General features: G+C 40.7%; 1 protein-coding gene and 1 long non-coding RNA gene across 11 annotated transcripts in view; one reads left to right on the plus strand and one right to left on the minus strand.

The window, feature by feature from the left end:
• Positions 1-15782, minus strand: part of LOC111244992 (glycine receptor subunit alpha-2-like) — a 66475-nt gene extending 50693 nt beyond the window's left edge. For 8 of the 9 annotated variants that reach the window (XM_086979634.1, XM_086979633.1, XM_086979630.1 and 5 more), the window contains exon 1: positions 15129-15782. In XM_086979634.1, coding sequence (XP_086835760.1) covers positions 15129-15295 — 167 coding nt within the window. In that variant the 5' untranslated portion in view covers positions 15296-15782. The remainder of the gene's footprint in view (positions 1-15128) is intronic. The other variant, XM_022792665.2, reaches the window with a different exon arrangement.
• On the plus strand, positions 47-4343 carry LOC111244993 (uncharacterized). 2 transcript variants are annotated; one of them, XR_015320655.1, is made up of 4 exons: positions 47-275; positions 2141-2272; positions 2376-2681; positions 4226-4343. It is a non-coding gene; the product is annotated as an uncharacterized LOC111244993 (long non-coding RNA). The 2 variants fall into 2 exon arrangements; XR_015320654.1 differs by lacking the exon at positions 4226-4343 and having other exon boundaries at positions 2376-3275.
• Positions 15783-15988: the final 206 nt, after the last annotated feature.

The following is a 15988-nucleotide window of genomic DNA, read 5'->3' on the forward strand; positions in this document are numbered from 1 at the left end:
TGTCTGAACAAACAACGACGCATAATTAAGACCTTTAGCAATCTGTGGCCTGCAGAAAAAATCTCAAGAGAGTGAGGTTTCTCACAGATAACTGTGAAGAGCGGCGGTTAAACTGTCAACAAGCTCCTCAAAAAGTTGATCAACAGATTCTGGAGATCCCAGCAGAAATATCAGCCCACAAAGTCTTGCCATTGACAACAAATCAAGCATACAAACTGCACAGTGATTGTGAGAATGCCGCTTCCAAATTTTTACATCATAACGTGCAGTCAAAGGTAGATCAGCCATTATTGATGTAATAGATAATTGTCATCACTACAAATTTTGTAGCTGATTTTGTATAAAATATAATTTTTAAAACAACAGCTTAATACGACATATATGATCGTTGATATTTTATCCGCTTTCACTAGTCATACAAGTAAAATTCATTCGAAGATAAAGGAAGAATAAATCTATCCATTTCATCATAATATTACCTATCGCTGTTCTTAATGATGAGGAACCAAATATCCAATCCGTTATCCTTTCAACGCTCGTCTTGACCATTGCATACTTTTCTGGTTCAGTGCAGACGCGTGATATCCATTTTAAAAAAAAGATATACGTTATATACTATTTCTGACTGATTAGCACTGATAGCACAATGCAGCTGGCCTAGCTTTGGCACCTGTAACGCACCTTACGTGTCGCTCCCGGCAGCTGATCCTTACCCGTAACACGGCTAATTAGATCTTGTACGGTAACCTATTGTCATAAATATGACTATTTCGCAGTGGGATCAAGGGTTAATGGCTTTTAGCGTCAGTTGTCTCTTTCCACCAGCGGTTCCTCTTGCTTGACACCTTGCCTGTTTACGGTTCTCGATCGGCAATATTTTTTTAAAGTAGACATTATATATACACAGAATGCCGGGTCTCTTTATATATGGGCTTTATATATGCGCAACTTAAGTGCATCTGCCTGACGGTCTATTTGGTTTATATCGAAATTGACGTTCAGGATAAATCATTTGCAACTGTAATCATTGCAAGGTACAGATAGTAGACTGGACCACCAAAAGTGGCCAAAAGCCAAAAAAAAATAAGAAGCACAGAGCAAGAGTAGACAAATGCATAGCTTCGAACAGAATCTTGACCAATAGATACTATGCCGTCTTTTCGCATTGCCAATCGTTTACCGATTGTTCTCTTAGCCTAAAAGCGAAGCCTAATGTACAGATTCGAGAAGCAGGACGATGTTTTTTTGACCGGGTCTTAAAATTCTTGCAGGTTAAAAGAAAGACTATCATTTAGCTTTCTATAGCAATTTTGCTATTTATTTTTGCGATTTATTATTGCGACGCTAGTATGGTAGAAAATAGCCATAAACTCTGTAGCCCCATTGCACTCGACCCATACTGCGAGACACTAAGCAACATGTGCTCTATGCCTGTTGTGTTAACCCTATGGGACCTGCATGAAAAACCCTTTTTTCCTTTTCCGTCTCAACATAAGGCCGGCCAAAATAACACTTTTTTTTTTAGTGTTAATCAAATCGTGCTACCTTGTAGTTGAAGCTGATGTCCACCACTAAAGTTATTGTTTCGAGTTTCTATGGCCTTTCTCTGCTGTTGGAAGGACAGACAGCTAATAAAAAAAAAAAAGAAAGAAGCGTTGTAAGAGGCGACCCATTCACGAATTTACTTCTGTCCCATATTTAGAATAACTTATCCTATAGGCGACACTGCATAGGCTTGAACAGTTGTGACTCGATAGGACGAGGTTAGGACCATGATTCAGAAGCAAAAGGATTTTAGTCTGAAGTAGATTCAATTTTTTCGCTTCGACAAATCCGCGTGCACTGAAATGCTTTCATGGTGACAGGCTCACCTTAAATCATATTGAATCGCAGTTGCTGAGTCGAATTCGCTTTCAACTTACTTTGCTATGTTACGTTTAATTTTAATAACTTGCATTGAACGTCATCGTAGAATGCCCCTTTTTCGTCCCCGGTACCAATGTGATTCTAAAATTACTCCTTTGCAGTCGTGTGAACAATAATATGCTCATGTTCAATCCAGGAGCACTTTTCTGGGTTTACGTAAATCTGGGTTATTTACCTACTACGTTGTTTTTAAGATGTTTCTTAATACATGCAGGTGATTTGAGTCTGCGCGGGGGCTAACGCTTAGCTGTGCGCAAATCTTTCAAGGTTACTATACTCGTCCTTCACCCACGAGGGCGCGCAGGCGTCCTGAAACGCTCAAACCAGTTTCAGCAAACTCTACCAGGTACTCCTCGCCTCACTGCGATTTCAAACGCAAATCTCATCATGTCAACTAAAAATCTTCCAGCGAAAAAACAGTAAACAAGTGCAGATCTTTCTTCTTCTAGGATTCAATAGTACTGAAAGCCGATACAAACGAATTTACACGGTTAACGCGGAGCAGTTCGGAACCAAGCTTCGAATCAGGCAATCGCGTAAGACGCGCGAGTATCAAAGTTAGGTTGTAGAGATATTCTTCAGACCGACTTTACGGGTCATCAAGTGACACCTAACGATTCGGCTAAATACCGACCATTTTGAACCCGATCGACTGGACGTTACTGCTTACTGCGCGTGGTCAATATCCTCGAGTCTCAACAAGCGATGACTGGTCGTATAATACAAAATAGGGGCGACGGCAGCATAGACGACAGGTACTAAGGTGCCTGCTGACATCAGGCTTTTCATCATCCCCTTATTCGTCTAACAGTGAATAGCAAAGGCCTCAATTGTCGGAGGGTCCCATTGAAGTGGTGGGGTTAGACCATCACAAGCCATACATGGACAACAATCAATGAGACGAACACGTGCTTAGTTTTGCAGATCGTTGATTTCCTTATGTACTTGTTACCTACCTTTTTTATGTCACAGAACACTCAGCACGAACATTAGCACGCGATTAACTTACCACAAATCACTCTAACGTTGCATTAAACCCATTTCTATGCATGTATATACTGGGATAGCAAAGCAAAATAAGTTGTGAACCTACATGCGTAACGGAAAAATGTTTCGTTCAGTATCAAAAAGCTTAAATGCGACTATTGTCATCGTTAAAATATAGTTCCTTTCTAAAATTAAAATGAAAGCAGAAGTTCAGGAGGAACTTTTGATGGGGCGCTCCGAGTAAATATCCCTTACTTATTCATTATGTCTACTCTTTATATGTATACGCGGTTGGTAGTATACGCTTATTAAAGGAATAACAGTAATTGAGGCTCCTGTTAGCAGCGCATTGCCAATGAAGTTCAGAGATGAGCATTGCGATCAGCACGCAGATGACTAAATATTGAGCATATTTAATAAGTAATTATACCATTCTAAACGTGCAGGCACTGATTCCCGCTGTGGGTCAAACTTCGTTTATTCACAAACATTTAAATTAAGATAAATTCCATTAAAAATTAATTAAAACTAAATTTAGCAGAGTCAAGATTTTTTCATCTGTAGCGGATCTTTTAAAAAAGCGTCTCTGAAACGCCCGTATCCATCGTATTGCATAGATGTTACTAGACGCACAAATCTGCCTTCGTTTTACTGCGTCTCGGACTATTCTCCACTTTAGGCTAGGCCTTGCTAAGCCGTCGGCGTCAACGTTCAAGAGTTCTACTAAATAACTGAGCACGCACGAAGTTTGTCAATATAATGAATTTATTTACAAAAAACGTCTCATAATTTATACGCCTAAGCCATCCCTATAGTAGTCTCTTGCAGGATATTATCAATCGAACAGGGCTGACGTTATTGCCTTGTTCGCAACAAACTTGACTGGCTTCGAAATACACCTATAGAATATGGTTATTTTTTTAGGCATAAATACTTTTCCCAAATTGCACCATGTACCAAAAGAGTTACGCAAAACGCTATCCTGTCAATACTGTATGAAGGCTGCCTAAGCGCAAAAAGTTAAGCTCAAAGCATAATGAGTTTGTAACTTTTGTCCCATTTGTACCCAGCATGTATTGGGTCGCTCATTAAGCTTTTTGGCTTTCATATTACCTTAGCTGCTTTAGGAGCATTTTTCTCCAGCCAAATCTCATATTTAGTTCAGGAACGTTCGAAATGAGCTATTGCTACGTTCATCAAACTAGATTACTAAACTAATTTGACAAGTCTGTAACTTGTCGGTAATCATTATCTCTTTGTCTGATCCGATGATCTACACAACTCCAGTTCCTCGATTAATAGTGGGCTACAGTTTGTCTTTTCAGTTAACTTCCTTTGCCTTCGTGGAAAGCATAGCAAGCCTGCGTAATTGCCCTATGTCGGTTCATATTGAAGATAGCGGTTGTACCTCAGTGGATTTTGGGCACGTGGGTTCGAGAAACACCAGTACTAATGATATGGCAGAATATACCATTCAAGTAATATGACTATAAGGAAATTCTCTTTTTTCCTAGATGTCTTTTTGGAAGTGCGATGGTAACAGGTCTTCGCACTAACCTGAGGGACATAGAAATGGTGTCAATTTGAGCCTGAATCTAACAGCATCTTAACATCTGAACGATAAGCAGGGTGGTCTATTTTCTGCTGGATTCTTAAACGCTGTTCTATTGAACCCCGAAGCATAAACAGCATATGCTTCCGACATTGCTACACAGCGGCACATGCGTGTTGTAGAAGAGGCAGGTACGAGTTAACTATAAAACCTGACAGCGTTTCAGTTGCTGGCCATGATATTCGGTAGCTATACAAATCGATTAGAAGAATGACTTCTCTGTTCCAATTTGACATTCGCTCACTTCTTGATGAGTCGCAGTCCTTGCGGAATTGGTCATTTTTACTAGTGGAATGGGTACCGAATGAGGTAGTCGATACGACAGGATAACCTGTTTCCACAAAAACAATCTCTTTTTTGCTTTGTTTTTAACTATTTAATCATGAGTATGTCATGTTGTACGCATTGATAAAAAAAAAACAACCCTTGTGCATCTCGGCGTGAGGCTCGGAAAGGAGAGAAGATACCAATTTGTGCCTTTTCTATTTTAGCAATCCGTCATAATGTTTAGAATGTAAGGGCCGAAAACTAATAGTAGATCGCTTCGTTAACACACACATGTATTTACTTTATATGGTTCTCTTTCTAATGACAATAAATGTTGACAATTATTTCAAGCTCGTAACAGATTGCTGGACCAAAAACCTTGTCGAAACCTGAGTAAGAGCAGGACTCAAACGGGTATTTTCCAAGAAGGACAACTCGACGTCGTTGCCAAAAAAAAAATTAAAGCCGAACCAAATATTCTGCTATAGCCTGGTATTTGTCCTGTTTAGCGTTAGCAGCCATCATCGAATTGGTCTCCGCTGAAGTGAATAATTATTCAACTGTCCAGATCTTTAAATATTCAGCTAGAATATTTAGGAGCATAAATGGCAAATCCGATGCTAATGGCATAGCCGTCCTGTAAACATTTGTGGTTTGTCCAACACAAACAAACTTATGTACGATTCTGGTCTGTATGTACATGCACCCAATTTCGAAAACCACCGATGAGTTCCGCATGACTGTTCCTACAGTAACCGCTACTGACCGGAAATAATTAACTCGCAGTTCTTTCTAACACTGACTTATATGCAGTGGCATTATAGCTATGGTCAGAGTCTGGCAAGCTTCTTAATCTCTATAGAAATTCAAACGGGTAAATGTCCTAACAAAACTCTCGTCACTAGAAAAATTGACCGTAGACTAAGGACTTCTCAACATCACTGCGGACATGACCTGGTAAGGTTCGTTGGGCCTGATTGTAACGGAGATGCAGATTACTGAAGGCAGGCTTTAATAGAAAATGTCCGGAAGGCCGTAGTGAAACCGCACTCATGATCTTATGTGGCTATATATGCATAACCATTGGCATTCTCCAAAGGAATGGTACGAAGGTTTGCAGCCCTAAAGGTGTGAATTCGATCGTTTTGACTGCGTAAAGCCATTCTGCTGTAACCCCGTCGGCTGCCATTGCGAGGATAACAAAGAATTGTCTTAACAAATGCATCTCCTGCAACCTAAAATTTCCTGAACTTAAGTAGAAAAGAAGAAGCGTATGAAGCCTGAGAGAGAAGATGAAAAATCCTAGAAAATCGTGAGTATAATCTGTTTAACTGGATCGGACGACCTTCGTCCACCTAACACGCCCATTAGTCCCAATTATGGCAAAGAATCTGTGTCCCTTATAAAAAAAAAGCCGTCAGAAGTCTCGAGGGTTAAATTTTCCTCCGAAAGCAACATACCAAAAAAAGGTGGTGCAGTGTGTAGCAAACAAAACGACAAAAGGTACGAGCCCATTTCCAGGAGTTAAGAAGTGTGCGCCTTTTTATAAGCCTGCCCAGGATAAACTGAGCAGTACATTCGTATGTCTATCCAACGTGAATTAATATATAAGGGATGATTCACGGGCGTGATCTGTTTGTCAAGTTTACTTTTTTCTTTATTATTCTTTGATTTACAATAAGATTGTAGGTATTCGGAATTGATAGCAACACTGACACAATTCTTTGTTTTTATTTAATGTTTCTTGATTTACTTAATAATATCAGCGAATATAATACGCTGTTAGAAGACAAATAGAGCCAAGATTCGTAAACAGGGGCCTGAGTAAACCCGAATGTATATATTCCTAATTTCAGGTTCCTTTTAGACTGGACCATTTCATTGCACTCAGAGCCCTAGAACGAAGATACTGAAGAAAGATTTAAGGATACCGTCATTATGTTGATTCTGTTCAAAAACATTCCTAGAAAACTTTACTAATGAACAGTAATTTCACTTATATCCGGTGTCTAGGAAAGCATGGCATGATACTGGTAAAGTTGTAGCTAGAGCAACGTATCAGCTCGACGTAGTTTCAGTGACGAAATGTGTATGTTAGTAATAAATAGTAAATATAAGTAAATAATTTTCGCAGTAGTTAAAAACAAAAAAATATTTTATTCGTAGGCACAACGGCTAGTATATATGGGGACGATAGTGTTGCTTGATAAATATATACCAATGTCAGATTATAACAATACACAGGAAAACGGTGATATCATCTAGAGGATCCAGTACATATGTAGATAAAGCGAAAGCTACCGTAAGGTGTTTTACGTAGCAAGACATGTGTCACGCGATGACCCTGCACAAGGTAAAATCTTTAAATAAAAGCCATCAAAGAACGCAACTTCCTACTGAACTATCATCCTTCCATCAAATCCTACTGCTTCCGGGACCGGCCTCAAAAAGTGGCCTAACTAGTTCGCATTGAAATTTACCAAACTCGAAAGATGGTTTACCAAGGGACGCCACAAGACGGACCAACTACAGCCCCCTCGACGGCGCTAGCAACGACATGGGAATAAGTCACAGGTACGCTAATCATAAACATTGTTTTTGTACTCAGTATCTGTTTAGAGTGCAGTAGCTGCTGTAGAATAGAAGACAGTAATTGCGGGATATACGATGGTAGTGGACCATTCAACGAAGCAGGCGCGGCCTGGCATTGTTGTGTTTGCATAAGAAACAGGTGGGATTACACGCTTAGCAACATAATATACTGATCGGACAAGAGTTCAAATAGGGCTAGGGTGGTTCAGACGAAAAATCCATCGCAAAACTACTGCTAATACTGAGAAACGAAAACATCAGCATGTACTGTCCATTCGCCTCAAGTCCCCGCCCCAAGGGCATCTTATCGAGCGCCAATAAGCAGCACTGAAGGCCGTCGACTGGCTTCGAAGCACAGCGGAAACGAACCGGCAGTTCTAAGCAAAATTGATTGAAAATGCAAACTAAGATTTCGGCGACCATGACAACAGGATGACACAAAAGAGCGCGAAGAATCGCGGAGAGAAACTTTACTTGATTACCTCCCCGCCGTCCTGTGATCAGCTCAACGATCCAGGTAAATGAGTGTCCCAGAGAAGCTTTGGAGACGCCAGCTCACACGCTATACAACTGTGAGGATGTCCGCTCTAGATTTTCTACCACCCTCGACCTTCAACACGCCCTTCAAAACACCAGGTCTCTACATAGTAGACGCACCAGGTAGACCAGGACACAGAGAAAGGGCCAACGGTGACGTAACAGTATATCATGGTCAATACTTACATCAAAGGACAGCCTTGTTGTTCTACAAAACTATAGACTTAAACCAATAGTAGGGTAGAAGTTGACGCGATGTTTGAATGCTTTGGTTACCGGATCATCAACACTGACGGCAAGCGACTTCAATTCAAGACTAGATAAACAGGGGAGAATCGAGCGAGGCTATTGATTGACACTTCAGCGAACTCTGGGTGCTGCAACGTAGTAGAAAAAAAAACTGACACTCACTGGCGCGATAACGTCCTCCAACCTGCTCAGGATCAACCTGGCTGTTTCCGAAAAAGCGTACCGCAAACCAAGAAACTCGTTACACGTTTGAGCTCCGTTTAGAAATGAACTATTTATGGCTAAGCGTGTCCCTCCCAAAAATGTACATAGCTATTTTCAAGCTTTACTAAGGTTGCTGGACAGAGAGAAGCTTCGAATGTATGTCAGTGAACTATTCTCATTCCAAACAGACACGATGTCAACTCGCACCGTGCCGCTCCTAGGGATACCCGAAGACTCAAAACTGGTAAAATCAAACCTCATCGTAATAGCTCAGGGTTACACGATACATGCAGAAACGCTTTCCAGCCTCAGATGGATACCCGCCAACTGGCTATAGTCTACACAACGATGCGTTCTCTCTCCATTGTTTTACGAATATAGTGAATGTATATCATTATAAGTGTCTAGGATGTCCACCCTGCTCCATAAAATCAGGTATCCTTATTGCTTATTCTCGGCAGAGAGGCAATTCTAGGAACATCATGTCGAGGGAGCCCGTACGGAACATCGCAGTGTGGGACAGGTAGGTAAGGTTGATGGAGGCTGCGATAGCCGCTCACGTCACGGTCGGTGAGTTGACAGCAGCGCTTCAGCAGCTTAAGCCCATATAAAGCGGCTGGTACAGATCAGGCTGGCTCGGACATCTCAGTCAGGCAGTAGTGATAGTTTTGTGCTAGAGTGTCCTTTACAACGTTTTTTTTTGCATTATGGGAGGATACCGGGCAAGTGGCAGAGGATTCTACTTACCGTTATCCCGCAAGGCAAACGCGATCAACGAGAACCGAGCTTGTGTGAAGGAATTGCAGGAAAGATCTATCACAAAGTATCAACCATATTCTTCAAGCGTTCCTTCGCGTTTTTAAAAGTCCTAGGCATGATCCCGGCTGAACGACACGGTTTCCGTGAAAGGAAGTCAGCAATGTTCATTTGTCAAGATGATACTCATCGTAAGCGCAAGGAGCGCCAAACTGTTTATCTATACCGTATTCGCCGATTCCAGAGCGACGTTCGACACAGAACCGAAGAATTGGCTTTTGTTCAAACTCGCCAAGGCAGAGGTTCCGTATAAGCTCATCTGGCTTATATCCCATTACGATACAAGATGGAGTGGCGGAACTACCAGGGGTGACAGAGGTGGCCTACGGCGATAACCTCAACCCTTTACTTTTGCTAGTCCCCCAAGCAGAAAAATTAGAAAGCGCGAGACCGTAACAGCAGATATTCTACTGTATACCGTAAATAATTTAGCGATTTTCAGGGCAAGTTCAGCAGACATTGTTCCGCCTTAAACGGGACATAATAAATGTTGACCTAGAAATTAACTCGAACAAGAACAAAGCCGTAAAGTTCCAGAAACCAGAACCATCACCAGTAAATGACAGTCGCCGATGGCCTTCCTCGCCTCTGGGATACGTAAAACATTTTTGCAACCTAGGACTGACTTTAGTTTGTTCCAGAACTTTGTATACCAAGCACGTAATAGAAGGAGTCAGAAAGACATTAGTTGCGAGCGCTACCATAAAAAAGCCGTTGTTTCTCTTCTTGAATATAGCAGTATGTTTCTTCTCTATTAAGCTCGTACCAATGGCTTCATATAACATCAAATTCATCTGGGAGAAGGGCCGTGTAGACTGGATCAGGGGAGCCTTTCTGTCCTCAAAGGTGCGCTGGGCCTGCCTACATCCTTTTGTAATCGCTGCATGTATTTGCTAACGGATACAGCGTTATTAGTTGAATATTTTGAACCCCGTTTTGGCTTTTCAAAAATGCCCACCTTCGATAACGGAAAGACGGATGACTTAGGTCGACACGAAGCTCCTTGCTAATGGTGTTATGGTGGACGGAGCATGGAAGAAACTACACAAAAAACCGACATGTGCTGTTCATATGATGCATGTGCTTGCTGCCATATAGCATGTGTTAATAAATCATACCATGAACCAAACCAAAATTGGACCTGTGATCAACGCGGAAGCCCCTGAGGGCTGTACCATGTAGGCTTATGTTCAAAGACGCTTTCCTTGAATAGCGCCACGTAGAGAAGAAGAGCCAATCGAGGCGTTCCGTGCTATGCAACTTGTTTATATTTGTACTAAAGATTATAGATATAGACATCCGATTCTAACAATCAGTTATCAAACGAGTTGTTACGTAAAATCTGCTCGCAGGATATCGACTCCGACAAGTGAGGACGCCGAACGTTTATTTCGATGACATTTATATTAAGAATCTTCTAAGATTCTATATGGTTGAAACGTTGTTGTTTAGTTTGCGATTGGATTGCGAAGAAGAGCAAATGCTTTCTACTATATTTTAAAGGAGTACGCAGGAGCCTCCATCACAACCACAGTTATTTTGATATAAAAATGACGAATCGCTCTCTACTGCGACATTCTAAGGGGTCTATATTATATGGAGCTTCAGGCACTTGGTCTCGAAGTCAAGAACCTGATGTGACGTTTGCGAGAATATCCAGGCTACGCACAACGCCAAAAAGTTTTCAATCGATGTTAGAAACATGGAGGGCCACTCACAGTGGCATCGCGTGACGCGCGGCTGACATAAAACACAGCGTAGTGACTGGGTGACCTTATTATAAATCAAAGATTGGAAAAGTCTTCATTTATTCCCATAGAATTTCCAAGGGGAACAGCCTAAAGCAGCCAAGTAACTATCTTAAACAAAAAAAAAGAACTTAGCAGGTATAGAACTTAAAGTGTGCTTTGTAATTACATGTAGTTTCTTCATATAATCGCAAACTCGCATGACGAAGTTTGCGTATCGAGGCGCTCAACAAAAAACGTTACACAAAATGTAAACATTCTGTTAGGCTTATAGGTATCTATACGAAGTGTTACACAGAGCACTCTAGTTATACGGCTTTTTAACTAACTTTTCTTCTATAAAGCGGCATTTGCATATCTTTTGGTAGTATAATTTCGAAGAGCCAAGGGTCTGATGGGGTAATTTCCTTCATATACAAGCATGATGAAAGTCCTCAGACCATGACAACGCGTTTCACTTCCGTCATTTTTATACTTTGATTATGTTAAATGAACGGGCAAAGCAGAACGAAACAGGTTAACTAAGACCTGCAATAGTCAAACTGGAAACTGATAGTTTCTCTGCGAAGCTAATGTATTAAACAGCAGGTTCCTTCTTAATTAACGAACACTTCACCTACACAAAAGACTGTTGATACTAATTTCATACAGTGACTCCCTAATTTAACTTTATTATTTTATCTAACTATTTAAATTTCGATACAATATTAGAAAGCCTTTCAATCGAACGACTCTCATTGAGAGATAACAAGTTCAACTTGTGTTCAGGATTAGTCTTAGATTATTTCAAAGCATAATTCGCTCTATAAACTAGTTTAAGCCTGTGGGCAGCTTAAATCTCTGTTTGACGAACTTGCTGCCGTATAACTGTACTCTACCCATAGACCTCTGCCACGGCCTACTCAACTATACTTGACGTCTTATCTTGAAAAGGACTTCACCGACAACTGCATAGAGGAAACTTGCAGGTTCAAATGTCATCCTCTGAAAAAAAAGTCCAATATAGAAAGCCAAAAGGAAATCGGCCCTCCGAAAGAACCGACTGATTTCTGAACATGAATGATTGTGTTATAACTTGTTCGAGAAGAAGAGAGAAGAGTCGACCTTTGTACGGTAAACGCTGCGGAAAATCCACAATGCAAAAGGAGCCGAATAGTCGTGATTGCATCAAGAAGCCGTTATTGTGAAGGTTGACAATGCCCATCTCGCCATTAAATCGGCTTGCTCGTGAGTATGAAGATGCGTTATCTAAGATCGTAAAATAAGATTTACTACAAAGTGCGTCCGTCTGGCCATTTACTCTAAGTCAATTACTTTTCCATATCTGAGTCCATATAAAATTAGATTCGTATCGTCTTATAGTCATTTTATTCAAATTGACGTATCACTTCTTTACGGTGTGACCTTAAGCGACGTTCTAAGCTTAAGGACACCGTCGTATTTTTAACAAGCGACGTTGTTCTGTCCTCAAAGGTTCCCAATTTGCCGATTGTTCTGGCGGGTAGTGAAACCCCCCAAGAGTAGTAGGATGATGATGTTCGCGTCGCGACTGTTCTCGAAATATTTATTTCTGAAGTTTGCTTAGTCGCTTGCTTTTCTTTATTATTTCGGAAGTTCAATTTTGAAATTAGCTGAGTTTTCGAGAACTAGCCCTAATTAGCAGAGCATTATATTCAAAACCGATCCCATGCGTAAAACCATACGTTACTTCTTACAAAATACTAATACAGCCAATTCGATTGTGACTATTTGTCACTTTAAACATTTTTTCTTAGCTTTCTGAGAATACTTTGCAGAATTTTGGACAGGACATCGGACAGGGGATTAGCTAAATAGTGCGCTTTGAACCTCAACGAATAAGTTATTCTTAACCCAGCAGTGTAAAAGTTCACTGATTAATTTATAAAATTAATCAGTCACATTCGAATGCTGCCATTGGCAGATTTCCCGACTACACGATTATTAAGCTTAAAAATTCGGTGCTGACTGGCTCAGCTTTATGCTTTTGTTATGGAAACACTGTTTCAGCTCTGGAAGACTTTTCTGATATTGATATTTATGTACTTATTTAGACAGCTATTTTAAAAGGGCTGGTTCGATTCCGAAAACAGATCTGGTTGAAGTCACTCGAGTCGCTGGGTCAAGTAAATGTAAGTATGGAGAACGAATGTGCAGTATCAGAGTAAATCAGGGGTCATATCATATACCAATGGTACGATAGTATCACGTATCAGAAGACCGGGCAAAGAATCTGAAAAAGACGCGAAGCAGATCCGAAATATCAGTAAGGCCACTGGTCCTTACCGTACCGTTAGGCCTAGACAAGCTAGCATGATCAGTAAGATCGTCGAAAACATGCGATCACGCTTATTGATAAGTTTACAGTGCATAAAGCTATTAGATGGATTATATCACGCAGTGTCTAAATGTTAGACTAGTATTTCATAACGTATGTATGAATATATTATGATATATTTTGATTCTATCAGAATTAACCGATAAGACCGCTGGTGACGACTTTTATAAAGTGGAAAAACTTTTTTGGCATTAGTCACAGTTAAAAATGGAATAAACCTTTAACATTAAACATTTCCCCCTTGGGATTTTACTGAAGTTATTTTATACTACATTGCTCCGGAACGATATAGAAACTTTTTATTAGACAGATAACTTTGACCATAACCGCTAAAATAAAGCCGATCCAAATAGTTCTTCAATGCTGTACATTTACTAATGGCACGTTTCAATGCGTGACAAAGTGTACAGAATTAATTAAATTTGATGAACAAACGGATGTATGGAGTCCTACAGGTCCATACCAGCGTTTCCATGGTTAACTCTGCCCGCCAGGTAGAAAAACCTGTTTGTGACGGTGAAAAGCAGTTGTCTGCACGCATCAAGGGTGAACTTGTTGTCATCCATTAGCCTCCAAATTGTTTGAATTCGGGAAGCAGTTGCGAAGTTCGGTATAGGATGCTTTTTACTTCTAACAGATAAGATTACCGAGCGCTATGCGCGTATCAGTGCCCACGCAGAGCTTAAAAACAGTGCGCTCTCATCCAAACCATAACCAGCGACGACCACCTTATTCATAACGACCTCACCGAGGTTGATAACAGTTTTACCAAATACAAAATTTTCGTTAGAAAAAACCGGGATCATTCTCGATGCAACAGATGAAATCTGCATGATCTACCTGTATTACAGGAAATGCGTCTTCTGGACCAGCATGTATTGGTGTATGGTTAACTTAAATAGGTAAATCATTGTCAAAGAGCTGACCATGGGCGGAAAAAAAGCCAAAATAAAATAGATTGGTTTCGTTTCACTTGCGTCACTTGGGATGACGAATAGATATTTTGCAAAAAAAAAAAAAGCGAAAAGAACAACGCGGATAGTACTTACCAAGTTGCTGCGTGACGCAAACTCTGATTTTAAAAAGGTCATACTGTGAATTTGGTGCGATTGAAATAAGTCGATCTAATGAAGATTACTCTTAGGAAATGCCAAAACCAGCCATGGAAGGCATGGATAAGGGAAAACAATATCCACTTAAAGGGCTCTTGGGCGAAATTTCATTTCGCTTAAGGATCAAATGAAAACCGTTACCGAGTGTCATGGGTTTACACAATATATAATCAAGCACTTATTTTTGTGTAACATTGTGCACATCTATATACGGTGTCAATATCTCGGATTGGTGCTACGCTTAAGGACTATGCGACCTGTTTCGTCCGGTGTGAAGCTGAAACGTTTTAGATAGTAAAACAGATTGAGCTTTTATTCTAGCCAAGTTCAGCAGCTCCTCTATGCAGTCCTATACGTAGACTAAAATTGCCGTAACTACCTCCTTATATTCGATAACGTGCATGTTTACAAGACGACGTATCTCGCACGTTATACACCCGTTTTAAAGCAGCTAAATTACAAACAGTACAGCTACCAAGTATTGCTAAATGACGCTCTGATAGCAACTGGTTAAGATTTTTCGTCACTTTCACTTTATGTACCCATCTTTCAGGCCTATACTAAACGTAAATTTGGTAATCCGCATAGAACGGCGATGACGAAAGGTACTTTCCTATCGCAAAATAGGCCGTCAGTGAACAAAAATTTGACAGTCTTAGCAATAATTAAGAACTGCCATTGCTTTGTTAAGCCTCAAGGGTGATGATCGGCGTTTCACCCACCTCGTTCTGTAGCGCTCAACAGGTCTTCTTAAATGATGCGGAATCTCACCGTCTAATCGAGCCTCCGTCACTAAAGTAACTGAAATTAGGACCATTAGAGGGAAGTATATTTGCGACCCGTACTCCCCTCTCTTCAATTCGACACCCGGAAGTGATGCGAGCCTCATTGTCGCCGTCAAGTATCAGTGCATCTTCTACCAAGGAAGCGTCGACAACAAGAGTTTTTCTTTTGTCTCACAGGTATATTCCAACGATACACAGTAAAGCCAGAGTTGTTTTTCTGTTAGCTTTGGAGGTTCACTTAACAGCTTGTTGGGAACTGAACACGACCAGTCACTCATTGGGCAATTCATGGCAATATCAAACGAGATACTGAAATACAAGGAACAAATGCATGAACGGGCTAAGCACTATCCTAGTCATTTTCCAAGTCAGTTTCACCTCAGCGTCTTAATTGTTTGCTATATGTCACAACAAACGTTTCATGTTCAAGGTAAACTTTATGAACGTACAATACGTCAGCGCTTTTATCGAATGTTTTAACAATTTGACGTGACAACAAGCGCTAGTACGCACCAAAAGGCGTTCGTCTGCACGCCACCGTTCGTTCCCAACGACTAGAAGAATGTATCAGGCTGCACTTAGGTTGTTTGGATCACAAGATTGGAGTAGATGAATGAAAAAAAGTAACCGCTAAGCTTTCGCCCTTTCCTCGAATGACCCTCTCCGTCAAGTTACACTTACACTGACCACACTTCTCTCACCCTCGCTAATCTATGGAGACTCATTCCCCTTTGATTTTATATGCAGGTCGTAAATATGGGAAACATTCATTCGAACGAGTTGTTGAATCTGGGTCG

Source organism: Varroa destructor, unplaced genomic scaffold, assembly GCF_002443255.2.
Source record: "Varroa destructor unplaced genomic scaffold, Vdes_3.0 BEIS01000002.1, whole genome shotgun sequence".
NCBI lineage: Eukaryota > Metazoa > Arthropoda > Arachnida > Mesostigmata > Varroidae > Varroa > Varroa destructor.